This window comes from Onychomys torridus, chromosome 7 (assembly GCF_903995425.1).
Source record: "Onychomys torridus chromosome 7, mOncTor1.1, whole genome shotgun sequence".
NCBI classification, from domain to species: Eukaryota; Metazoa; Chordata; class Mammalia; order Rodentia; family Cricetidae; genus Onychomys; species Onychomys torridus.
The window spans coordinates 115,995,374-116,023,127 of NC_050449.1; the positions used below are offsets into that span (position 1 = coordinate 115,995,374).

At 46.1% G+C, this 27,754-nt stretch overlaps 1 protein-coding gene across 1 annotated transcript in view; it reads left to right on the forward strand.

Moving 5' to 3' along the window:
- Window positions 1–13,691: 13,691 nt before the first annotated feature.
- The window catches only part of Limd1 (LIM domains containing 1), a 64,420-nt gene continuing 50,357 nt past the window's right edge, over window positions 13,692–27,754 (forward strand). The window contains exon 1 of the mRNA XM_036193847.1: window positions 13,692–15,542. Within this exon, the coding sequence (XP_036049740.1) occupies window positions 14,150–15,542 (1,393 nt within the window). The 5' untranslated portion in view covers window positions 13,692–14,149. The remainder of the gene's footprint in view (window positions 15,543–27,754) is intronic.

The window sequence follows — 27,754 nt, forward strand, 5'->3', positions numbered from 1 at the left end:
CCCATGAGTCCTTAGCTGCACTAACACCTAGCACTATGTTCATGCCTCCATTGTTAGTCAGTCATCCTCAAGTTCAAAATGTTGGCCTCTGTGGACTAGAGAGATGGCTCTGTGGTTGAAAGAGCTTGCTGCTCTTGGAGTTAACCTGTGTTCAATTCCCAGCACTCATGTCAAATGACTCACAACTACCTGTAACTTCAGCTCCAGGGGATCCAGTGCTGTCTTGTGGCCTCTGAGGACAGCTGTACTTACCTACACATCACACACACACACACACACACACACACACACACACACACACACACATATGAGCCAATACTTACTCCAGTATCATCTCACACAGCAAACATCACTCCTGTCAGTCTAACTCTCTGGAGGAGGGAATGGGGTGAGGGCCTCCATTTTATGAATTCCAGCATGCTAGAGGGTGTGGAGTCCTAGCAGCTACCATCTGTAACCTCTGGCTTTTGAGGTTGGCAAAGATATTCCAGTGGCCTACAGAGAAGTGGGGAGCCAGAAGGAGATAGATTGAGAACTAGATCTCAAATTGCATGTGGCCCTTTTGCCTACTTCCTCTTGGCAAGAATCCAGTCATACAGAGATCAGCCAGTTTCCTGGGGCTGGACTACTGCTCCAGCAACAGTGCTGCACAGGAGGGGGAGACCCCAGTCCTACCACATGACCATTCTTAATTGTCTAAGTCTTGTTCATCCACGTCTTTAGTTATCTTGTAAATACCTAAAGGATCTGCTGACACTGCTTAACCAACACCTCCTGAGTCGTGACAGCCATGTACCAAATGTCTAAATCTGTGAGAGCTGCTGAGTGTGGTCTGAAATAACTGTATAATCAGAGTCCTTTGGTGTCTGCCAAACTGGACTACCCACCCTCCCCTCTGGCTTAGACCCCACTCTCTATCCCACAGAGATGTGTGACATAGACGTTCTTTGTGATGACCTTGGCACCAAGGGTCTGCTCTTTGGTCCCCAGTCCTCCCACTTCCTGTCTTTCATGAGACCCACATACTGGTCTGTGGAGATAGTAATGTTGAGTGCTAGGACTTTTGAAAGGTATGGAGACACCCTTCAGGAAAACTGGGAAATCTTTCAGATTTCTACTTCAGAAGGGGCAAGGTAGAAGTGGTTCACTTCTTTGAATGCCTCTATGTGTTCTAGTCCTCATTGCACTCCAATACATACATGTGGCATACCACACTCATATACACAGCACCACCTACACATTGTATATTCCAAACCACATATGAACACACCATATACATCTAATCATACATGTCTCATATAAACACACAGCCCTCCACACCAGACACACACACACACACACACACACACACACACAGAGAGAGAGAGAGAGAGAGAGAGAGAGAGAGAGAGAGAGAGAGAGAAAAATACCACATACATTCCCCCAATCCCCCTTCCTATATAGCACACCACATACAGATCACATAATGACACACGGCAAAAGACCTGCTTTGGGGGAAGGTATATGGTGATTGGGTTTTGTTTCTCAAAGAAATGCACCTCTCACCATGTTCCTGGTGTGGAAGGGCAGTTAACTCTTGAGAATTAATAGAGTCACAGCTGTGAGGTAAGTGTGTAGTTGGAGACCTTCTCTCCAGCCCTCGCCAAGCCCTGTTGGTCCGACAGCCCAGCCCACTTATAAAATAAACATACAGACGCTTATATTATTTAAACTGCTTGGCCATTAGCTCAGGCCTACCATTGTCTAGCTCTTACTCTTATATTCAGCCCATTTTTATTAATCTATACTTTACCACGTGGCTTGTGGCTTACTGGTACCTTACATCTTCCTTGTCCTGGTGGCTGCTCGCAGTGTCCCCTTCTCTCTTCTTGTTTTCTCAGTTCTCCTCTCTGTTAGTCCTGCCTATACTTCCTGCCTGGCTACTGGCCAGTCAGTGTTTTATTTATACATAGTGATATCCACAGCATAAGTGCCAAGTCCAGGGCCTGAGGGATGATGGAACAGACTGCTCCCCGTATCCCCAATGTGTTCCAATAGAACAGTACTCCTGCAGTATTTTTTGTATGCAGGTGTTCCCATCATCTGAGAGTGGCTGGATCTGACCCTTACCTCTGAGGGTAGTTAGTTCTGTCTATAGGCTCAAACCCTGAGTTCTGAAGGTGACCTGGATACTACTAAAACTCTCTCCTTTGGATAGAGAATTAAAATTCTAATGAGACCTGTAATGCATGCAGTTGTTTGTACAATGACATGCACAGATCATGCACAGATACAGCATCGGAGGAGAAGCCCACACTATACCTATGAGCCAAAAGGGACATGTTCTATTACATGAGAACCCAACTGTTCAATGGGGTTGTTTGAGCTACTGACTGTGTTGTGGAATATTATTTTAAGATGTGTTACATTTGTTTATTCTGTGGAACATTTGTTTAATGATGCAAAGATGTATTGTATTCTCTTATGTTGCATTTGTTTAATTCTGTGCCTGTCTAAAACACCTGATGGTATAATAAAGAGCTAAATGACCAATAGCAAGGCAGGAGAAAAAATAAGGGCTGGCAGGCAGAGAGAATAAATGGGAGTAGAAATCAGAGAAGAGAAGGAGCAAGAAAAGGAAGAGGACACCAGGGGTCAACCACCCAGCTACAGCCAGCCATGGAGTAAGAAAGGTATAGAAAATAGAGATAATTAAAAGTCCAGAGGCAAGAGGTAGATGGGATAATTTAAGTTAAGAAAAGCTTGCTAGAAATAAGCCAAGTTAAGGCCAGGTATTCATAAGAAAGAGTAAACCTTGTGTTTACTTGGGAGCTGGGTGGCAGGCCCCCAAAAGAGTAAAGAGTAAAACAACAACAACAACAACAACAACAAACTCTCTGCTCCAGCCTGTTCCTCCCTGAAATGTCTGTTTCTGTTACAGTTATGTCAATGTATAATCTTTTATCTGGCGACACAAGAACCTGGAACCCCCTCCCTGCAGGCACACAATTGAACCACATACTTGCTGATACCACTCCCACCTGCCTTGGCTCGTCTTTGTTTGTCCCTACATGCTGTAGGTCTAAATGTCACCTCCACAGAGTTCTTCCTCAACTGTATGCTCCTCAGCCATGCCTTGTTTCTCCTTCTTGTTGTCCCTGAGAAGTATATCCTTTCTTCCTTGACACAGCCAGGGAGTGACACCTCATCCACTCAGCAGTTTGATGTGTATCTGCTTCTGTTATCTGGGTATGCCACGGGGCAGCAGCAATCTGCCAGGCTGTGGTGGCAGATGCAGTCCTGAGGAGATGCTGGATAAATGCTTGGAAGTGAAATGCTGTCCTGTCCCCAGCTCTGTCTTCTGGGGCTCTGAACACTCATACTGAGATTGGTTAAATTTAGCAGAGCTAAAACATTGCCATGAATCAACTGGCTACTGGGCTAGGAATTTGTATTCTTTTTTTCTAAGGCTGCCTTGAAAGAGTACTACAAACTGGATGATTTAAAAATAAACAGCCATTCTCTCATACTGCTTGAGGCCATGAATCCAAGTCAGGGTGTGGTGAGCCACCAGCACGAAGTGTTTTCTGGCCAGCAGTTGTCCTCCTTAGCTTGAAGCTACATCCCTCCATTTCCTGAGTATCACCTCATACACAAATGAGAAAGAATGACTTTCTGAGGTAAGTTAGACTTCAGCCCATAGGGGGAAAAGTCACACTGCTTGACTTTTTGGTATCCATATAGCTGGCAGGACCATCCAAGAGCAGTTAGGATCAATATAGCCAACCAAGAAGATCACCAACTGTCATTTGCTTCATCACAGTGGCATTCCATATCTACCTTGCAGAATTGCCTGCTCTCATCATGTACATGTACCTGACACCATAACACATCCAGAAAACTGTATAAAACAGAAAAAGGAAGTAAAAACCTCATTCCAGATAACCCAGATCCACTCCTGGAATTCCCTGTCTTTTTTTTTTTTTTCTTGCTTGAACTCCTAAATAATTCTCTCCCAGATGAGCTATCCAAAGTCCTGGGGGCAGTGACCTTCTCTTAAAAAGTGTGCACTTACTCCTGAGTGGGCACTTTTGTCCTATAATAAAACTCCCCCATGATTTGTCTCAATTCTTAATTCCTTTTCAGCGGTTACAAGGACCTCTCTTTGCATCCCTCCTCTCTTTTCTCACTTTCTTTAAGACAGGGTCTCACTTGCATCCACCCTAATCTCCACTTCTGGTCCTTCTGCTTTACCTCCTAAATACTGAGATGAAGGTACACCGTGTTTCATTTACCTTTGACAATTATTTTTTATTTTTGAGACAGGGTCTCTCTCTCTGTAGCCTTGGCTCTCCTGGAACTCACTGTGTAGACCTTCCATAATTATTTGTGTATGAGTGAGTGTTTTGTCTGTGCCAATGGAAGTCTGAAGATCCCCTGAAACTGGACTTACAGATGGTTGTGAATCACCATGGGGATGCTGGTGGTTTAACTGGGATCTTCTGTAAGAGCAATCTGTGTTCTTAACCACCAAGCTATTTCTCCAGCTCTCTTTTGTAATTTTACCTGGAATGTTCTATAAGAAAAGTCAGGTCAGAAGCCAGGTGTGATGGTTCATAGCCTTTTGTCTCAGCACTCAGGAGGATCTCTATGAGTTATAGGTCAGCCAATGAGCTTAGACTACTGTTTTAGAAATCCTAGGTCAAAGTTGCTGGGGGCAACAGGCACCTTGTAGCTCTCTACAGGGGCCAGCTGTAGAATTCCCCAGATTGGGACCACCCAAAGGCACTGACTCAGCACAGCTCTACGCTAGGTCTATAACAGTGTAGCAAGGATCCTAAAGAATTAAATTTCTCCAGGAACTCCTATGCTGGCAGTGAGAAAGCCTTTAGCCCTGGATCCAGTGGAGGATCTGAAGAGAACCCTGTCTTCTGGGAGTTTATGAGATCTGGTCTCACAGCTGATCTACAGGCTTTTATTCCTTTTCCATAAATTATAATATTTCTAGGGGCAAAGCTGAGAGAAGCTGAAAATTCTTCCCTCTCATGTTTTGGCCTAAGTAAGTCCATTCCTCTTTAATTCCTGTCCCCCAGGTTTCTAGCTAGGAGTAGATCCCAGATTCTTATTACAGGTCCAGACACGTAGCCAGGCATCAAGGGTTTATCCCACAGTGGGACCAGGACCAGCAGTTGGGCCAATGGTTCTGTCTGTTCCAGCCCTACCCTTCTTCAGGTATATCAGTTCTCTGTTAGGTACAGGCCATGGGAAGGAGTCTGTCAGTCAACTGGAGCTAAGGTCAGTCAGCACAGCTGACTCCACAACTCAGAGAGGACCGATGAGATCAAGGGGGGTTGGGTGGCCTCTGAAAAATTAAACCTTTTTCAACACATCTGGAGGGGTGTGTGTGTGTGTGTGTGTGTGTGTGAGAGAGAGAGAGAGAGAGAGAGAGAGAGAGAGAGAGAGAGAGAGAGAGAGATGGGCTTCCATAGCCACATGGCCACTCAGATTATTACATTTTGAGAGATGGGGTAGCATTGAACCAGCCTAATTGGATTCAAGTTCCAGATTCACTACTTCCAGGCTATGGACTTGAGCAACACCTTTTCTGTTCAACACTGTTTCCTTATCAAAGAAGCAGGCTATGAGGCTTCTGAGCTGGGCTGGTTGGAGTATAGTAGGTGCCAGTGGCATGTTAGCAGTTAAGATCCATGATTCTTACACTGACCATGACTAGGGTGTTCTGAGGGAAAACAAAGAAGACATATGTTCAGAAAGATTCTAAATCCTTTCTGATGCATCATGGGGTTGCTGAGAACATAGCACTCCTCTGCCAATGGTAGGATTATGTTCCCAACAAAGCCACCCTGTATGGAAAGTGTCAGAAGTTGAAAATGTATTTACTACCTCAATAAACCCACTATAAAGTAAAAAAAATCATAAAGCTATTGAATACTGTCTGTGTGCCTAAATGGTAGGTGTCTATCCCATAGATAGCTTGGCTTGGCTTGTATAGGGTGTCTTAATTAGGGTTACTGTCACTGTGATGAAACACAAGTTGGGGAGGAATGGTTTTATTTGGCTTACACTTCCACATCATAGTCTGTCATTGAAGGAAGTCAGAACAGGAACTCAAACAGGGCAGGAACCTGGAGGCAGGAGCTGATGCAGAGGCCCATGAATGGGTGCTGTCTACTGGCTCATCCAGCATGGCTGCTCAGCCTACTTTATTATAGAACCTAGGACTACCAGCCTAAGAATAGCACTATCCACAATGGCTGGGGCCTTCCCTATCAATCACTAATTAAGAAAATGCCAACCCTGTCTTGAATTGTTGAGACCAAGATTGGAAGAGCACAGGGACAAATAGCCAAACGAATGGAAACACATGAATTATGAGCCAGGGGCTGTGGAGCCCCCAGCTGGAGCAGGCCCTCTGATAAGTGAGACAATTGAATAGCTTGAACTGTTTGGGAGGCACCCAGGCTGTGGGACCCGGACCTGTCCTTAGTGCATGAGCTGGCTGTTTGGAACCTTGGGCTTATGCAGGGACACTTTGCTCAGCCTGGAAGGAGGGGACTGGACCTGCCTGTACTGGATTCACCAGGTTTAAATGAATCCCCAAGGGAGTCTTGGCCTTGGAGGAGATGGGAATGGAGGGGAGGGGCTGAGGGAAAGTGGGGGTGGGGGCAGGAGGGGGGAGGACAGGGGGAACCCATGGCTGATGTGTAAAATTAAAACACAAATATAATAAATTTTAAGAAAAGGAGAGAAAAAAAAAGAAAAACCAAATCAAATGAAAGAAAGAAAATGTCCTATATCTGGGTCTTATGGGGACATTTTCTCAATTGAGGTTCCCTCTCTTTAGATGACTCTGGTTTGTGTCAAGTTGACTTAAGACTTGCCAGGACACAGGGAGAACTCATTGTAAATCATCCACCTGTGTCTATGAGGAAGCGACTGCTGAGGATTCCTAAGTCAACCAAGAAGAGAAATGACAGCTGCACATGGGGCAATGTGAGATTTCTAAAGTTATTGTTCAGTGCAAAAAGTCAGAAGCAGGGAACTTATAAAACTTTATTTTTGGGGGTTGGGGATTTAGCTCAGTGGTAGAGCAATTGCCTAGCAAGTGCAAGGCCCTGGGTTCGATTCTCAGCTCCAAAACAAAACCCTTTATTTTTAAAGGATGAACATGCCTCCACATACTTTGGGAAAGTGTTTGTGCCTGGTTCTGTTGACTTGGCTTGGAGTAGAAAGGACATCTTCTTTGCTACTGTGTGCTCATTTGTACCTTTTGACTTTGAAGTCATACTGGTATATTACTATTTTGTGTGTTCATATGTGCATGTGGGTATGGAGGCCAGAGTTCAACCTTTTGAGCCATCTACCTAGCTTTTTGAGACAGAGTCTTTAATTGGCCTGGAGCTCATCAAGTAGACTCGCCTGGCTGGACACAGCCTTAGGGATCTACTGCTTCATAGTTGGACTACAAGTATGCACCACCATGCCTTGCTTTTTAAAGATGGGTTTGGGAGTGAAAACTCAGGTTCTCGTGCCAACTGAGTCAATTCCCCTGGCCATAGTGAGTGTTATCTTAAAAAATAAAGAAAGCCCAAGACCAGGGCCAACTCAGAGCCAGCTAACTGTGTCTTGTTCAATACTGCTGTTGCTCTTGAGAGGGTTGATAGATGTTAGGCATTCTCACCTCTATGAACATGTGGCCAGGCACATGGCTTTAACCAGGCTGAGTGCTGCCGTACTGGAGGCAGGCAGGACTAGGTATGAGTAGAGTTTTGCTGCCCTGGCATAGGCCACACACAGAGAGACAGAACAAGGTCACAGTCCTAAATTCTGAGTCTGACCTGGCAGCAGAGAATGATGAAACAAAGGCTCATCACAGGCAGCAGGAAAGAGCCTTCAAGGCAGCTGCTTCTCTCTATTCATGGGGCTGTTCCTCAGGGAGGCTTGGGGCCAGAGAGGCCTGAGGTTCAGGAAGCGGATTTGGAGCAGCCAGCACTTCCTGGCCTGCTCTGGGCATCAGTAGGATGGAAAGAGCTCAAAGGAACCTTAATGGCTAATTCTTCATCCATCTCCTCAGCTGAAGTATAAAGATTCCATTCAGAGCTGTCCCTGCAGTGGAACATACTTTGGGACACATACAGCATTGTGCACAGGGACATTTCCTATGGCCAGGCAAAAGCCATAGAAAGGCCCTTTCAGTCCACTGCAAAGTAAGCAGGACTCTATTGAAGCCAGAGGTTTTTGCCACATGGGTCTGGTAACTCCATGGACATAGTGACCTGCCTAGAGGATACAAGAAATGAGTTTTCAGATGCCCCAGTCCATAATTCTTTACATATATATATATATGAATGTAAACAGTTTTTTTCAAGTGTAGTGCTCACACCAAGAGTCATACATGCCACTGAACTACACCCTAAGCCTCTATACTTTTTTGAGACAGTGTCTCACTCCATAGTCCAGACTGACCTGGAACTCACTAGGAATGAAGCTCAGGCTAGCCTCAAAACTCTTGCAGATTGTTCTGCCCAGCCTTAGGAGTGCTAAAATTATGTATGTGAGCCATCATACTCAGTTTATAAACAGATATTCCTAAGTATATTTTATACATTTAAATGCACACACACATACTTATATGAAACCACACTATTTCTTATCTTTTCTTTTTTGTTGTTGCTTTTGTTTTGTAAGACAGTGATGGTATTATGTTCCCCAAAATATTGTGCACCCTAATAAACTTATCTGGGGTCAAAGAACAGAACAGCCACTAGATATAGGGGCTAGAAAATGGTGGCACTCACACCTTTAATCCTAGCATTCCAGAGGCAGAAATCCCTCTGGAGTTCAAGGCCACATTGGAAACAGCCAAGCTTGGTGACAAATGCCTTTAATCCCAAGAAGTGAGCCTTTAATCCCAGGGAGTGATGACAGAAAGCAGAAAGATATATAAGGTGTGAAGACCAGGAACTAGAAGCTTTTGGCTGGTTAAGCTTTTAGGCCTTGAACAGCAGTTCAGCTGAGATTCATTCAGATGAGAACACAGAGGCTTCTAGTCTGAGGAAAACAGGATCAGCTGAGGAATTGTCGAGGTGAGAAAGCTGTGGCTTGTTCTGCTTCTCTGATCTTCCAGCATTCACCCCAATACCTGGGTCAGGTTTGATTTTATTAATAAGTACCTTTAAGATTCATGCTACAAGACAGTCTCATGTCGCCCTGAAGGACTCAAATGCTCTTGTGCAGTAGGGGATGGCCTTCAACTCCTGAACTTTCTGTTCTACCTCCCAAGTTCTAGGATTATGGGCATGGACCATCACATCTGGTTGAAATCATACTCCTGACTAAACTATGCATCACTAATATTCATGAAATATGCTTTGGATCAAATATTTGGTTACAAGATAACAAGTTAAGGCTTACAGAAGGATTGCAGAGACACGTGGTTATAAGGATAGCAATACGGCTTCCATTTGTTTGTTTCTACAAGTATAAGTCACCAATTAAGTCTTTCTGCCTGTTAAGTAGCAACACCTGTGATCCTTTTCCTAGTATGAATAACTGGTTTTTTCACCTTTTTTTGTTGGGGGGACTAACTCTGTCATGTGTCAAGTACTGTTCTGAGTTCCTGGGTTACAGCAATGAAGCAAATAGTCAAAGGTCCATGGTTTGGCAAGGTATGTACTTTAGTGAGGAGACTGATGGGAACAATCCACAAGGAAGAAGTTCCCTGTGTGTCTGGGAGAAATGGTGATGGAGAGGGGTATTGGGAAGGGCTTCCCCAGGAAATGGATTTGAGTGGGAACTGGGAGTTGCATATCTTGGGGAGGGATTTCTAGGCATAGCAATGCTTAGAATGCTTTTGGTACACTGCTTCTAGTTGGCCAAAGCTGACACTGATTAGACCTAGCTCTCCCTCTCAATATCTACATCTGCTCAGATGGACTTGAACTAGAGAAACACAAGCTACCATGGTGAATTCACTGTCTTAGTTAGGGTTCTTATATTGCTGTGAAGGGACACCATAACCACAGCAACTCTTATAAAGAAAACATTTAATTGGAGTGGCTCACTTATAATTTCAGAGGTTCAGTCCATTATCCTGATGGGAGCATGACAGCATGCAAGCAGATATGTTGCTGGAGGAATAGCTGAGAGTCCTACATCTTGCAGGCAACAGGAAGTCAACTGAGACACTGGGCGATATCCTGAGCATGGGAATCTTCAAAGCCTACCTCCACAATGACACACTTCCTTCAACAAGGCCAAACCCACTCCAACAAATCTATACCTCCTAATAGTGCAATTCCCTATGAGATTATGGGGCCAATTACATTCAAACTACCACATTCACTTTGATGAACTTTATGCCCAGAGACTCCAGGTGGGACTGGACAGCTCAGAGGACTTTCCTGTCTCCTGGGTCACTCACACTCTTACTCCACAAGATGGCCAATTTCCAACAGGCACTTTGCTGATTTCAGCTACCCACTCATTTCCTATTTCACTGAAAAAAAAAATCCAGGCCCTTGGACTGGCTTCCATTCTATTAATAAGCTCCCAGTATCATTGTCCTTACTGACTCATTGCTTGCTCAAAATTCTTCTTCTGTTATCATCCATAAGAGTGCACTGAAGTTCAGGTCCCTGTCTCTGCAGGCTGTCACTCCACATACTCTTTTTTTTTTTTTTTTCCAGTGCTTTCTCCACAGGTCCTACTACCTTCAATATGTTTTCAGTTTCTAGTTTTGATCCTAAATAGGGGATCAAACTCAGGGCCTTTCTTATGCTAGGCAAATAATCTCCTATTGAGATACATCTCAAGTCATCTTTATTTTTAATTTTGAGACAGGATCTCACTAAGTTGTTTTTGCTAGCCATGAACTTACTTTGTAGCCCAGTCAGGCCTTGGACTTATGACTCTCCTGACTTACTCTCTTGAGTAGCTGGGATTATACCACCAGATCTAGCAGTATTTTGCTTTTTAAACAACTGATAGGCAAGAATGGACACATCTTTTAAGAATATCCATCCATTATTTATCTATTAATTTATCCCTTCATTTAATGTATATGTGTTATAGGAGATGGATATATCATATAGTTTCTGGAAATCAAACCCAAGTCACCAGGCTTGACAGCAAGTGCCTTTACCCACTGAACCATCTCAGTAGCCCTGAACACATCTGAGATACCAGTCAACAGATGTTTTCAAATAGATGAAACAGATAAAACTGGCTTACATTAAATAATTGTGTTTGGGATTCTAAAATGTTGTGAGCAGAATTGGAATAATCTTGGTCTCTTCAACGTTAAACAGCAACAGTAAAACATTCATAGCTTCCTTACCATTTTGGGCATTGTGTGTGGGTATTTTGCTTACAGTATGTCTGTGCATCACATGCATGCAGTGTCTAGAGAGGCCAGAAGAGGGAGTTGTGAGCTACCATGTGGATGCTGGGAATCAAACCCAGGTGCTCTGGAATAGCAGCTAGTGCTCTTAACTACCCACCTCTCGAGCCCATTTCCAGTAATTCTAAGGATTACATACATGATGGTGTATAGAGATGCTATCTTCATAAGCTGCTGTTTTTATTTTTGTTGTTGTTTTGGGGGTGTAACCCAGGTCCTCATGTAAACCCGACAGGTATTCTACTACTGGGTTGCAACTCTAGGTATGGGAGATTTTTTAAAATAAGAATATTTAATTCTGAGCAAGAGAGATGGCTCAGCAGTTAAAGAACATATTGTTCTTGCACAGGAGTGGACTTCAGTACCTATTACTTACCCAAGGTGCTATACAACCACCTATTACTCCAGCTCTGGGGTATCTGGTTCCCTCTCTGGCCTCCAAGGACATCTGTATTCACTACCACCACCCCCCCCCCCCCCCCCACACACACACATAATTTAAAAAATAAAATAAATCTTTAAAACCTAATTCTGGTATACGGCTTTATAGCAGTACTCATGTTTTGTGTACATGCACACGCAAATTGTCTTCCCACCTCAGAAATGCTGTTAAAATGCAGATTTGTGGTCAGAAGGTTGGGACTGGAGCCTGGGACTCTTCATTTTCAACAAACATCCTGGATGGACGGACATTCAGAGTACAGGTCAGTGAACCATTCTTTGTGTTTACAGAATATAAAGCACTTTCATATATATTACCTTACTTGTTCCTTGTCACAGTCCTATAGGTATTCACCAAGACATACATGTTCATACAAACCCCGAGCATATACAGATATGGTGTAATGAAGTGGATAACTGGCCAGCTGGCAAACAAAAAGAACATACAGATAATTAAACAGCTGGAATTGACCTTCCATATCTAGAGTTCCGAATCTGCCCAACCATGGTGGAAAATACTCAAAAGAAAAGTGTGTTTGTGCCAAACATGCACAGATTTCATTTCCTTGTCATGATTCCTGAAACACACACACACACACACACACACACACACACACACACACACACACACACACCAACAACTATTTACATAGCATTTACATCTCATTAGACAGTACAAGTGATCTGGAGACATTTAGAGCAGATGGAAGGAAGCCTGCAGGTTAGTGACTGCAGGTTTCGAAACCAAGCAGGAAATAAAGGGGTTGTGAGGTGGGCGGGGGGGGGGGGGGGGGGGGGTAACTGTATGGGGAGGTGACTTTAGCTGGGAAGGAAAGAGCTACCAGAAGTTCATCAGCAGGTGCTAGGCAGGCACTAGGAAGAAGGTCTATTGGCCAGAGCTAAGGGAAAACCCCAAATCGGGAAAGTGGGCAGAGTGGCCAGGAGAAGTGAAGCTACGTTTTCTAAACAAGTCCCAAGTAAGCCTTGAGGGTTGAAGTTTACGAGTGACAGATCCAGATCCAGGATTTGCTTTAGATCACTGTGGCTGTTGTAATGTAAAAAAATGTAAAAATATCCCGGGTCAACTGGGAGCTGTGTAAGGTATCCTGGACCATGGGGGTGGGGGACAGGGGAGAGGGGGAGCAAAAAAGCCAGACCTGGCACCCTGGATCAGCTTGGGATTTAAGAGTCCCCAAATGGACGACAAGCCTCTCTGGGCCCACGTAGGACGTCCAACACAAGTGTGTTCCAAGGAATCACTTTAACAATAACCGCTCCTCTTTTTCTTTCTATCAGAGGACCTGGGCCTCCTTCTATGCTTTGCTGATTATTCGGACCTCTGAGACTCTTGTCCTTATCTGTCTCAGCCTCTTTGTCAAAGGGGACCCGCCACAACAACATCCTAGGTTTGCAGTCGTGTTCCTGAGACAAGCCTGGCGTCCTCGAGCAGCCAGGGGCCTGGACACGAACTCCAGTCATCAGCGACTCCAGCACACTTGACTCATCCCTGGATACTGCCCCAGCGCTCCAGGGGTGGAGCCCGTGGGGCACACGCGAGAGGACGGTAGGGAGGCTCGGATCGGCTCGTCCCTGGCTCAGGCGGCGGCGGTGGCAAGCTCTAAACCGTCCAGACGAAAGCTCGGTGCGGACTGCGGGTCCCTCTCCATGCCCAGTGCGGGACGCCAAGGCTCGGCGTACACACCACAGGCCTGCAGGGGGCGCTCGCGCCCCGCGCCATCCCGCCCTCTGCACCTCCGCCAGCGCCCCTGCGCGGCCCGGGGCGGGCGCAGTGGGCCAGCAAACTCCGGGGATTGACTACCCGCGCGCTCACTTCCGCGTCCTGCCGCCGGCCGCCGCCATCGGACAATGGGCCGCGCGCCGCGACTGCAGTGAGCTCCTCTGGACCCGGCCGCCGCCGGCCCCAGGTTTGCAAGTTTGGTTGCCGGACGTGGATGTGGATTTGCTTTTTCTATTGACATTCTCTGTCTTCTTTCGTCTGTTTTTGGTTTTATGTCTTAGAAAAAGAGAACTTTTCAAAGCAGGCCGGGCACAGCTGAAGGCTATTCGCCCCCACGTGGACGCTCCCCAGGGGAAAAGAAGTCTGGAAGTAAACTTAGCCCCGCTGGCCTGAAGGCCTCAACTTTGGTTGGACTCTAAGTTTTGGAGTCATGACCTTCTTGCTGGGCAGGTGGGAGTCTTTCTCTTCCTTCGGCTGGACCTGAACCTCGGCCTCCACACAAATCACCCCACCCCATTCACACCTTGTACCGGACGGAGTTAGGCCCCGGATACTTACTGATCTGCAACATGGATAAATATGACGACCTGGGCCTGGAGGCCAGTAAGTTCATCGAGGACCTGAACATGTATGAGGCCTCCAAGGATGGACTCTTCCGTGTGGACAAAGGTGCCGGCAACAACCCTGAATTTGAAGAAACTCGAAGGGTGTTCGCGACCAAGATGGCCAAAATCCACCTCCAGCAGCAGCAGCAGCAACAACAGCAGCAGCAGCAGCTCTTACAGGAGGAGGCCCTGTCTAGGGCGGGCAGAAGCCCTGTCAACGGTGGGAGCCGTCAGGGTGTGAGCAGCAAGCTGGCCGCAGATGGTGCCGCCAAGCCCCCTCTGGCTGCACCAACAGCGGCACCTGGATTAGCTACCACCACTGTGGCTGTGCAGCCCTCATACCCATCTCAGGAGCAGAGGACCAGGCCATCTGCCCATGGTGCAAGGCCTGGCAGTCAGAACTGTGGTTCCAGGGAGGGGACTCTGAGTTCCCAGAAGCCTGCTTTACACGGTCCGGGTCCCTGTGAAGACCCTTCCTGCCTCACTCATGGAGACTATTATGACAATTTCTCTTTGGCAAACCCACAGTGGGATGATAGATCAGAAGTGTCCCCCAGCATGAATCTGAGTGTAAGGAGTGGGTGGCCTGGTTGTCTAGGGAATGATTCCCCATTGACCAGATCCTGTGGGGACCATCACCCTTACCAGCCACAGCTCCCCATGTGCTCTGGCAGGTCTTTTGAGAGTGGGATCAGTGGCCAGGATGGTGGCATTAGTGGTCATAGCAATGTGAAGCCAACAGGCCTTTGGTCTACTGCTTCCTCTCAGCGAGTGAATCTCGGCTTTTCTTCTCTGGGCTTGGAGAATGGGGCCCCAGCTCAACCCATGAGCACAACTGTTTCGGCACCTCTGGTCGCTACCAGTGCTAGCCAAGGAGCTTGTCTGAGAAGAGATTCAGGTCTGGGATGTGAGGCTTCAGGCAGGGTCTTCAAACCTACGATGGACTCTCAGCCTTGGCTCCAGGATGGGCCCAAGTCTTACCTCTCTGTTTCTGCTCCATTATCCTCAACAACTGGCAAGGACAATACCCAGCCAGGTATGACCCCTGGGCTGGGTCCTAAGCCTGGATGCATGGACTCTAGCACTGGTCCCCAGCCCAGCCCCACCAGCCTTGTCCATCCGGTAATGTCCACTTCGTCTGAGTTATCTCGTAAAGAGGGTCCTCCCAGCTGGTCCACCGACAATAGCCTGGGACCTGTGCTCTCAGAAAGCCCCACCCCCACCAAGGTGAGGTTGCCCTGCCAGACCCTCACACCAGGACCTGAACTTGGACCCTCCACTGCGGAACTGAAATTAGAAGCCCTTACCCAGCGTCTGGAGCAAGAGATGGATGCTCATCCCAAAGCTGATTACTTCGGTAAGTGAGATACTTGGTGGAACTGCCGGTGGTGGGGTGGTAGGGTGATGGGGTTCCCACCAGAATGCCATGGCTCCTCTTGAAGTAGTCTGCTATTATTTATTTATTTAGTTATTTATTTATTTATCTATCTATCTATCTATCTATCTTTCAACTGCTTCTGCTCGTTTAGAGACTTGAAAGCGGCTGTGGGCAGAAAGCAGCCCTCGTATGTGGGAGTTACCCATGTGTGCAGGGTGAAACAGGGTGGGATTGTTCACAATTGCTCTCCAAAAAAGGGAAATGCTGTGACTCTGGGTTTCAGGGGTTTGAGGTGCCACTTCAAGCCTCTTGCAGTGGAAGGCTTGCACTGGACTTGAATGGGGCGTTTTTCCCAGGGCCAGATATGTGGCTGTTCTACTCACAGTCCCCGTGTGTGAATGTGGGGAATGAGTGGCTTTTGGTACTTGTCTGCTGTGCGGTACGGTAGCTCTGCAGGTACACCTGGACCAGCATCACCCCTTTCCCTCGATGCTGGCTAGAAATGGAAATTTGTAGCTCCTCCTTGGACCTGCTGCAGAAGGAGCTCTGCAGGGTCACTAGAGCCACTGTGCCTCTTGCCTCAGCCCACACACAGGTACCAGCCAGCAGCAGGTGACCCTGCTGTGCTGAGGAGACACTAGAGCCCACTTTATCAGGTGCCTCCTGACTAAATCCTTGCTCAAGGTACTAGCTAGCAGCTAGCTGATACCCACAGGTGTGTCTTGAAGATGCATCTTGAGACTTTTACTCAAACTTGGCAGATTTCATTCTTTCTTCTAAAGAAACCACAGACTGTTTTGAGACTGCTGGCTTCAACTTTTTTCTCTGCATGGGTTTGGAGGCAGCAAGAAAATATCTGTGTTCCTCTGTTGAAAACAATTGCCTGTCTCATGGGAGAGTGCCTTGGAAAGACAGCCTGTGCTTAGAAGTCTGTGGCTTTTTTCATCTTTTTAATTTTTTCTCTCTCCATTTTTGGCCTCATGATTTCTCCATAGTTCAAGTCCTACCAAGTAGCACCCTTCCCAGCTAGAGGAGTGCTGGGGCAGGGAAGGCCCTTTGAGGGAAAGATGCTGGCTTTCTCCCACTCTCTGAATGAGCAGGTTTGTCCTGAGGTCCCAGCAGGGTCCAAGGAGCTGGGCCATGGGCCTGTATGCAGTCCATAGTAGTGCTGGGGTTTGTTCATCATAAGCAGCTCTAGGAACTGTGCCCAGGACACTCAGCATTCAGAGGTCATGGTTGCTGTTAACTGGTTTCTTAGATTTATTTATTTTATTATTTTATGTATTTGGGTGGTTTGTCTGTGTGTATGCCTGTAAACCATGTGTGTGTCTGTTGCTGGCAGAAGTCAGAAGAGGGCTCAGATTGGAGTTACAAATGGTTTTGAGTCCCCATGTGGGTGCTGGAAATTGAACCATGGCCCTCTGCAAGAGTAACAAGTGCTCTTAACTGCTGAACTAACTCTCTAGCTCCTGGTTTATTTTTTAAAGTTACAAAGTACTATCCTGCTGTGAACTGCTCCATCTTGTTTGCAAAGCATGGCCTTGAAAAATAATATTTAGCTGGAGATGCTGTGGGTCTTTTAGTTTAAACTTATTTAGTTTTTGATTTAAAGCTTGTGGAACAAAAACATTTTATTTTTTCAGGGGTGCTAGTTTACGCTCATCATCAGAGCAATGGTGTTGACCTATACTGTTTATTCATTCAGCCCCAAGTCTGGGGCTGTGTCTGGGATAGGCCTTGGGAATACACAGTAGGTCAACAGTCAACACAGTACAAGCAGAAGGAAATAATCAAGTACTAGGGAGAGAAATACTAGGTAGAGGACTGGGATGAAGCCTTGTCCTGTGGGTGACATTACTTGTTTTGAATTGGGTTGTAAAGTGAAGTCTCAGCTGGCATTTGGGCAAGAGCCTGAAAAAGGTAAGGGAAGACGGGACCACTGTGTACCTTTGTAGGGAAAGAGCTGAGGCTTGAGTTTGTGGAGCTCATTCCAGGCACAGTCTGCTCGGTAGCAGCTTTGATGGTGGAGTGTCTTTCTAATTTCTCTTGAATGATCATGTGGCAGAAAAATTCCTCCCTTTAAGGACTCGGCAGGCAAGTTTTAACAGACCATGTGCTTTCCTAGGCAGCACCTCCCTTGCTTATAAAACCAGTTGTCTGGGCCTTTCCTCTTCCCTTGGTCTCATAGCACTTGCAAGATTTGCTATGTATTAAATCATGGTTAACTTTTACTTCCAGGTAGAATATTATTTCATGGCATAGCACTTTTGCCAGAGGGGCTAAGTATTCTCTATCTGTCAGTAGCACTCCAGTTAGAAGCAAAATAGACTAATGTTTGGTTTAGTATCCTAGATACCTTCCTGAGCTAGACTGAAGGTGTCTTTTGGGCATCTGACTCTGGGCAGAGCTTATGCCTCTTTCTTTCACTGCCTATGAATGCTGTTGGTTTCTGAAGATGTCTGGTTTCTGGTTATTTAATGGTTTTTAAAATTGTATTAATGGGGAAGGGGGTAGGTGAGTAACTGAATTCCATGGTGTGTGTGTGTGTGTGTGTGTGTGTGTGTGTGTAGGTCAGATGAAAACTTGTAGGAGTCAGTTCTCTCAATCTCCATGTGGGCCCTGGGGGCAGGCTTGGCATCAAGTGCCTATACCTTTCGAGCCTTCTTTCTGGCTCTAGTTTTTGGTTATTTATTAGCTCAGCATAGATGTCCATGTCCATGTGTGTGTGTCCGTGTGTGTGTCTGTGTGTGTGTGTGTGTGTGTGTGTGTGTGTGTGTGTTGTGTTGTGTTGTATGTTTAATTTATTTTGGTTTTTGAGACAAGGTCTCACTCAATGGTTTAGATTGTAGCTCTCAATTACCTTCCTGTCTCAGATTCCTGAGCCCTGGGATTATGGATATCAGCTACTGCACCTGGCTCCTAGACAGGCCATGTTTTTCTCCACTCTTCCTATTTTTCATTTTGATTGTGCATATTTATGAGGTAATGAGCATGCCATTTCAGCAGAAAGTAAGGGGAGCGGTGAAGGCGCTTGGTGTTGCCATACCTCAGACCCTTATCGTTGTGTTTCACAATCCCATTTATTCTCTGGAAATATTCCGTCATTTGTCCTCAGCAATTGTTACCATCCCCTGTCGGTCAGTCTTGAGAAGCCTTCCCTCCTGTGCAGCCTCGGTCCCATCCTCTCTCCACCCTCCTCCCTGTTCTGCTCTGGTAACACTGGTCTAGTCTCGGCTTCTTTGAGATCAACCCTTAAACTTTTATGTCTGAATTGACAGACAGTATGTGGTATTCATTTTTCTCTGCCTGATTTACTTCATTTCTCATGGTGAGAGAAGCTGTTGATGTTATTATATCAGAGATGCTTCCCTGATGCTCATTGCTCTTGGAAGAGAATGTTCTCCCAGTGCAGTTTCTGTCCTCTTGAAGCTGCTCATGCCACAGAGAGGAGGTGAAGAGTGTGCCATGAGCTTGTTTAGTAGGCCCCAACTTTTCCTCCTCATGCTGGTCCTCTCCTCCCTTACTAAGGGAAAGGGACACAAACAAAGACCCCAGCCTGGCTTTCTTAGAATCTCTGAAACTTTATTTTGGAGGGTGCTTGCTAAGTGATAATCTTGGGGTCCACATCTGACCCCATAGGGAGGTAGCAAAGTCTAATGTCATCCTGACCTGGCTTTCACACACTTCCCCCAGGGATCAGCCACTGTGTGTAGGCCACTCTGGAAGTAGGTGACCTTGGGTGGAGTGTCCTCCTAGGGGCTGATGACAGGTGACGGCTGTCTGCCAGTCTCACACTAGCATCTAGGGTCACTGCTACATCAGTGAAGCAACTACCACAGCCCCACTTCTGGTGCTGGAAAGAACACGTGACCTTGGGTATCCTGGTTCTGATAATAGATGCTGTCCATTGAAGGCCAGGCAGTGTGTTAAGTGCTTGGGATACACTATTGCCAGCTAATCATCACAGTCAGTCATGGCACAGGCACCATTGTCCTCTGTCATAAACAAGGAACTGTGGTGAAAAGGTTCAGTGGCTTGCCCACAGACCACCCTAGCCACTGCTTTTTCTTCTGGGATGGGACTAGTTTGTCTCCCAGTTCTGGCTTAGATGTCCTCTATTCATCTACCCAGGAGAATGCATGCTCTGCACACTCCCCAGGTACCTGAGTGAGGTGGTAAAGGTAAGTATCTTCTTTCTGAAGATAAGAAATATAGGTTGTAGAGTCTCCTTTCCTCATTAGTAGAGAATGGACCCCACTCCACCTACAAAGACACAGAGGGACTGACTCTCTGGCTTCAGCTTTTTAGTGCTTGACCCAGAATCTGTAGTCATGCAGGCACCAGGACACAGGATGTGCTTTCCCCTGGGAATGGCTTTGTCCCTGCCTGGGCCCAGCAGGCCCCACTGGCTTCATTTTAATGTCTCTGTAGGAGGTGAGTTGGGCAGCTAAACAATCCTGCACAAGCTGTCCTGTCAGGTCCTCCATGCAACATTTTTCTTGTCTTCTACTTTTTTGAGACAGGGTCTTATGAAGCCCAGGCTAGCTTTGAGCTCCATATGTAGCTGAGGATAACCTTGGGCTGCTGAACCTCCTGTCTCCACCTCCTGAGTGCTAGAATTACAGGCACTCAGTCCAACCTCTTTGTCTTATAACCTTTTAAGCACATCTTATCTGACTTTGTGGCAGATATGAAGTGAGGGGCTGATTTCCAGCCTGGGTGGAAATAATAGGCAAGAACATGACATGGGCTATATCTGCAGTAGAGGAGCACCTCCAGCTTTCTAGAACAGGGCAACTATCCACAGAACAAGCACAGCCTGTCCTTAGCACCAAGATGACCACAGAGCACAGCATCAGCCCAGAAGCCTCTGGAGCCCATACAGTCATTGCTGTCCTCTGGAATTCACAGCAGAAAACATGATTGGAAGTAGAATATCATGACAGGGAAATATGTAAAATATATCATGGTGTGTTTGAGTGTGAATGGAAGTTCTATGGGTCAGCTGAGTCTGGGGATGGCCAGGGGTTGGTGATGTTGGCACACAGGAAGCCCTGTTGCAGGCTCGTAGAATTGACAGAGGTGCTTTCTGTGTGGTCAGTGGTCAGGACTTGGACAACATTTTGATCCTCTGTGTCCTCTGAAAGGATGTGACTTCTCACCAAAGCTTCAGCCCCTTGCCTGCCCAGAAGCTTTTTCATGGCATCTCCCTTCAGAGATGTCAGGGGGACATAACCAGGTAGTTTCAGGCTTCATTCAGAGCTGCATGCCCCTTCAGTCAATCTGTAGATGCATTGGGCATCTGGGGCAGTTCCTGCTTGGCCCTCTGCACTTGGCTGAGTTGATAGGGAAGGACACAAGGCCCAGAGTCAGGTCTGGCACCTGTGGTAAAATTTGTGCTTCCTCTAAGGCCCTTGAGTACTTTGGCATTGTTCACTCTGTTTGAGAATCCTACCCTTATTCGTGTTCTACAAGCTGCTCTGGCTATTCCCAGCAAACACCTGTCTGCTGATCTCCCTCTAGGTGTCCTGATTTTCTGGAGATAGAGCTCTGACAGACGTGAGTCCCCCACCAGCAGTTGTCTGTCCTATCATGCCTTCTCTTTGAGGTCCTCTCCTCCTTGGGAGGGAGGATGTGTTCCTACTCTTTTCCTTTGTGACCAGGAAAGACACCTTCCCCCGATCCTTACCCGCCACGTCCACCTTTCAGAGCAAGAAGCTGATCTTTTAACATGACCATTCTTGCCAGAGCTAGAAAATTTTGTTCCTTTCTGTTTGTTGCCTACTTGCTGCTACCTATGAGGCAGAACTGTAGAAGAAAGGACTCACTTGGAAGTCAGGAAGCTAGGTATTCTGGGCTTAATGCTACCAGTAGCCCAAGGGTTGATGCTGGGTAAGTCCTTGCCTCTGCTGAGTGTCTTGTCAAGCCCAGAGGCCTAAGGTGTGGCACTGCATATGATCAACATCTGGATTTTAGCTTGTCAGTCAACAGGGTCTAAGCAACATCATCGGTCAATATGGACAGTAGCAGCCACCAAGAGAAATCTGGATCTGGTTGCCTAGACCCATCTCCTTTCCAAATAGCTACAGAATTAGTGAAAGCTTTGTTTTTAGTTCCATTTTCAATGACAAGTAGTAGCCATTTTTGCTATGTATATTCTGGAAAGTATAATTATTTTTGGTCTTTTTTTTTGTGACAGAGTCTCATTCTATATGTCTGGCTATCCTGGAACTCACTATATAGACTAGACTGGCCTCAAATTCACAGAGATCTACCCACCTCTACCTCCACAGTGCTGGGATTAAAGCAATGATTCTCAAACTTCTGTAGATGTAACCGGCTTGTTAAATAAGAAACACAGATCCAATTGCAGAGTTAAAAGCCAAGAGGTCAGAGCAATATTCCTACTACTGTGGCCCTTTAATACAGTTCCTCATGTTGTGGTGACTCCCAACCATGAAATTATTTTGTTGCTACTTCATAACTGCAATTCTGCTACTGTTATGAATTGTAATGTAAATATATGATATGTGACTCCTGTGGGGATTGCAACCCACAGGTTAAGAACCACTGGATTAAAGGAATGAACCACTACACCTTGCTGGAAAACACATAATTTAAAAGAAGAAATAGGGGTATTACATACCTATAACTCCAGTACTCTGTAGGAGGATTACTCTAAATTCAAGGCCAGCCTGGGCTACATCATGAGACCTTGTCTCAAAATAAATAAATAAATAAATAAATAAATAAATAAATAAATAAATAAATAAATAAATAAATAAAAGGAAATTAAACAAAACACAAGTAAAAGTGCATTAGAGGGCCAGGGGGATAGCTTAGCGGATACAGATATTTGCTGCCATGCCTAGTGACCTGAGTTTTATCCCTGGAAATGGAGAATTGACTCTGGTAAATTGTCCTGGGACCTCCATATGCATGCTGTGACATGAGCAAATGTGTGTGCATGTGTGTTTGTGTGTGCGTCTACACATTGATTAAATAATTATAAAAAAATTAACTGCTTTAGAAAGGATTCAGGGTCTATTTTAAGAATAATCCTTGGTTCAGGAACAGCTGGGGCCACCAGTTTGTGGTGCTTGCTGTCCTTGTTTTTTACTGTCATGTCCCTGGATGCCCATAGCACTCTAGACAATGCTGGGCCTCGGCCTAATCATCTGACACAAGATAATGAATGCCTGAAACCTTACACTGTCCGATCTTTCCTTCTCTGTCTCAGTGCCTCACATCAAGTAGGCTCAGTGGATTTCAGCTGAAGAAGTGGAGGGATGCTCTTTAGCGTGGGGAGTGGGAAGGACTGGGCTTTTTTTATCAGAGTTAGCACACTTAATAGTTGGGTAAAATTTGTCAGGAAGTTACTTTTTATAGCATCCCACATGTATTACTGTTTAATCCTCTCTAGAACCCTATTACCTCTCCTTTTACAGATGGGGAAATTGAGGTGCACAGGAGTTCAGTGGTCTGTCTAACCTGCTGACCAAGCAACTCTGGTGGCTTCCATACTGAGCCTCAGAACTTGACCTCCATCCAGTGTTTCTGAAAGTACAAGGGGTCCCTGAACAAGGAGCTTACTGTAGCCTCATTCTTCTCTGGCACCGACACTGTCTAAGCAGCTGGATCCTTGTCTTTCATCCCTGCCCAGCATCCATGTCCTCTTCTGCCCAGGATCCTGTTCCCCTAGGAGTGCTTCTCTACAGTGCTGTGGGAGGGCCCCAGTGCAGGGAACATGACTACCCAATGGCCAGACGCTGACTGCTCGTGTTCCACTCAAGCATGTGGGTCATGATGAGCAGGCCACACCATTAGGAGTGCTTGTGTGACTTCCTGCACTAGAATGTTCTAGCCCACACTTTTCTTGGCAGCATTCTGTATATACTTGTTCCCAGGCAGTGCCCAGAGACACATGAACCAAACTTAGATGAAACTATGCTGAGTATATCTGGCAAGCTGAACAGAAAGCTTTATCTTTAGATGAAATAGATCACCAAAATTTCCAAAGCAGGGAGTATTGGCCAGAGATTATTTATATCTGCTCCCAGAGTTTGTTTTTTCATTTTATTCCTCATGGGGAAACCAATTGGACATGGAATCTGAGAATCATGCTGTAGGAGACTTTCTGCTTAACCATTTCAAGTAGACGACTTTAAGATCTACAGCTGGGTTATTTTTAAGTTTTATAAGCTGTGAGTGTAGACTTGGTCAATTTCCTTCCTCATCTTTCCTGCTCTATGTGACTTATCTCTGTGTTTCAGGAGAGGGAGAACAGTTACTCTTGGTTATTGGAGGTTTGCAGAAAACATATCAGTAGCCTGTTGCACACAGAAAGTTCTGGAAGCCTGCCATGGTGCTGCTTGTCTTTTAAATTTTGGGAGGTATAATGACCAAGATCCTTAGAGGACCTAGTGGACAAGTTCCCCACCCCCATCATGCAGACCCTGAGTCAGGGATGATTGTATTCCAGCAGCCCTGTGCTGGACAACAGGTGGTGGCCATTTTAAATAATATCAGCGGTAGATTTGCTTCTTTTGCCTTCTGACCTTAACTGCAGCTTCCATGTTCTCTTCAGCCTCCAGGCTTTCCTTTCAGCAAGGTGGGACCATGGTGGCTCACAAGATGGTCAGGCCACACCCTGAGGTTTTTGAATCTGCTGAAGTGTGTCCTGCTCTGCTTCCACCACAGTTAGCTTCCTGATGACTCAGTACAATGGTGACTTTAGAAGAGCTGGAACTCGGGCAGCTGTAGCTGACTCCAGCAAGTTTGTGGACAGAGCTGTCCCTGGTATTGACCAACTGACTGGGGAGCAGGACCCAAGTGTGCTGATCTTGGACTATGTGAGCTTGAACATTTTGCTTCAGTTTTTGCTCTTAGGTTGTTCATATTATGGGGATTAGATGGCATGGCTTTTTCATCTGGTTTCTTTTCCTAGGCTGTGAGCTTCACATCCCTGCTGTTGACTAGGACATTCCCATCTCTGAGAATGACAGTGGTTCAGGCAGAATCTTTGTGTGTGTGTGTGTGTGTGTGTGTGTGTGTGTGTGTGTGTGTGTGTACATGTTGGTAACTTGGACAGAAATTTTAGACACTGTGTGTATATATATTTTACATAGAAAAGAGGAGCAAATTTGTGTGTTGATGTGTTTCAGAGTTTTCCCCTTCTGCTTGCAGAGAAGTTGGTGACAGTGGAGCAGCCTAGTAGGGAAGGTGTGAAACACATGTGTGCACAGTGCCTTGACAAATTTGCTTATATCCATGAAATCACACAGCGGGTGGGATTCCCTGTGAGGTTTATTTTTGCCTGCTCTGGACCAGGTTCAGGTTACTGGCTGAGTGAGACTTCCCTGAAGTACCAGGAGCCACCTTTCTAACTCCTCTAGTTCCTTGGAGTATCGTTTAGATGGTTGACATTTTGTAGTGAGGTATTGTGTTCCTGAAAGATTTAGGGGACTAGCCAAGAGTCTTGCAGTGAAACTGGGAGGCAGAGATGGGGTGAAGTGAAGAACAGTTGAAGCCTCCCCCATGCTACCCTAAGATTCTCTTCCTATCACCTCCAAAGCTTCCCAACAGTCCAGGCCAGGTTCCTGAGGCTATGTGTATGGGTTGGCTGTCCAGAAATAGATGTGTAACGGAAAGTAATTTCTGAAGACTGTTCTGGGTAGGGGAAAGAATGGCTCAAGATGTGGGGTAACTGGACAAGGAAGTTGTAGGCAACTTAGGCACTTACACAGGGTGGGAGTATGATAGCTTTCGCCTGATCCCTTAGAGAGCACCAAAGAGTCCCAGAGACAAGCTCACCAAATCCTACGAAGGTTGGAATGAAGCAGAGCTACGTGCTGGCCGGCACATGGGGCCCTCTCTGAGGAGACATTCCTATTGCAGCAAGTCAGGCTTGGAGCTGTTTGTGGGAATGCAAAGTCTCACAAGCATGTGGGCCTTACATCTGTCTGCTCTGTGCCTCTGTTTTCCCATAAGTAAAGTGAGCATCTGGTTATAGTGAAAACTGAGTTAGTTGGCTAATGTAGGTCTGGACTGTCTAGCATGGGAGACTGAGGATGTGTAGCTGGTAAGCACATCACAAGGTGGAGTGCCTGAGGCAGGATGTGCTTTAAGCATGAAATGTTAAATGTTTGGTGGATTTTGAAGATTTGGTGGGAAGAAAGGAAGGTTATTAGTATTTCTATTATGAGCTGGGTGTGGTGGCTCATACCTATGATCCCAGCACTTTGGAAATAGAAACAGGAAGATACCAGAGTTCAAGGTCAATTTAGGCTACATAATCTGCTGTTGTGTGTGTGTGTGTGTGTGTATTTATACACACAAACTATGTTAAAAGGAGACTATTGGACATGACAGGCTAAGTAAAATGTTATTCAAAATTTGAAAATGTGAGTTCATGCCTGGCTTTTCTCACTTTTTGGAAGCATTCAGGGCAGAATATGGCAGATAGGGGGATGGGTCCCTTGCTGTTTAAGATACATTACTGTGTTCTCAAAAGTACCAAACCATTAGCTACTTATCTCATCTGAAAGATGGTGCCAGCTAATATGTTCAGAGACACAGATTCTTAAGGATTCTGGGGTTGCTGCCCACCTGAGGCAAGGATGAGGAGGAGTTCAGCTGCTTCCTTGGAGTGTGTTCCCTGGGAAGAGGTATGGGGGTCTGAAGATGCTGCCGGCATAGAGCAGGATGGAGATGGTGGTGATTACAGCTGAGATAACATGCTGGTTCTTTAAATGCACTTTTGTTTAATGAGTGATGGCAGAGCACCCAAGACTGCTCATTCCACAGTGTCAAGTATGTCAAAGCTAGCACTTCCTGTCCAGAAAAGAGGATGATTTGGAAATTGGCTCACTAGAGGCTGCAGGCTAACAGTCTGCTTGTCTATGCTATGACCTGTTGTGGGGCTCTGTAGCTAGTTTTTCCTAGGCTTAAGACTCCCTAGAGGCCTGTGGGTCGGGAAGGTGGCAGGTGGCCAGGTTGGGGCATAGGCTGGGAGGTGTTGTTCAGGCAGCTTCTACAGGCCTGTTGTCTGTGGCTTGGCCTGACAGAGCTGGGGCTGTGCTCTCAGGTGGCAAGGGTTTAACGGATGCCCCTTGTTGGCCAGCCAGAGGTCAGTGTGAGAAATCAAATAGGCTGGATCTGGCAGCAACCCCTCTTCTGCTTGTGGCCCATAACAGCAGTTCTCTGTCTTACCCATGCCTGGAGGTAGGTGTGTGCTGTGTGTAAAAGACAGCTTTGCTCAAGTTCTTAGCCACAGAGTAAAGAAATAAAGGTTGGGGTAGGAGGAATGTAGATGGTGCTTTGGGAGGTCTTTGCATGCATTGAATGCTCGAGGGCAAGCATACCCTTCAGCTCCCTCACTTCTCTAGCCCAGCTCTGGAGGTTACTTGGTGTCAGGTCACTTCTGATATGCTCTGCACTCTTAGCAGTCACAGCCTTCCACATACCCATCCTCCACGGGAGGAGAGTCTAGGAATTTGTGACTGTGGTCTTTAAGTGCCTTGTTTCTGTGCAGCACGATGTGTATATTTTGACACTTGCACATTCCCAAGAAGACAGAAATAATTCTGTTCCTCAGAAAGTTACCTCTTGCCTCTTCCAAGTTAGTGCCCATTCACAGGCAATCACTGTAGCAGGAATCTTAAAAGGTCTTATTAATAAGAACAAACCCAAGCCAGGTATTAAGGTGAATGCTGGAAGATCAGAGAAGCAGAACAAGCCACAGCCACCTCACCTCACCTCACCAGTTCTTCAGCTGATCCTGTTTCCTCAGACTAGAAGCCTCTGAGTCCTCATTTGAATGGATCTCAGCTGAACTCCTGCTCAAAAGCCTAAAAGCTTAACCAGCTCTAGTTCCCAGTTTTCACGCCTTGTATATCTTTCTGCCTCCTGCCATCACTCCCTGGGATTAAAGGTGTGAGTCACCATGCTTGGCCTTGAACTCACAGAAATCCAGAGGGATTTCTGCCTCTGGAATGCTAGGATTAAATGCGTGAGTGCCACCGTTTTCTAGCCTCTGCATCTAGTGCCTGTTCTGTTCTGTGACCCCAGATAAGTTTATTAGGGTGCACAATATTTTGGGGAGCACAATACCACCACAAATCACTCTTCTGATTTTTTATTTTAACATAATTTAAGAGTTAAGATTTTTAAAAATTACTTTTAATTATATG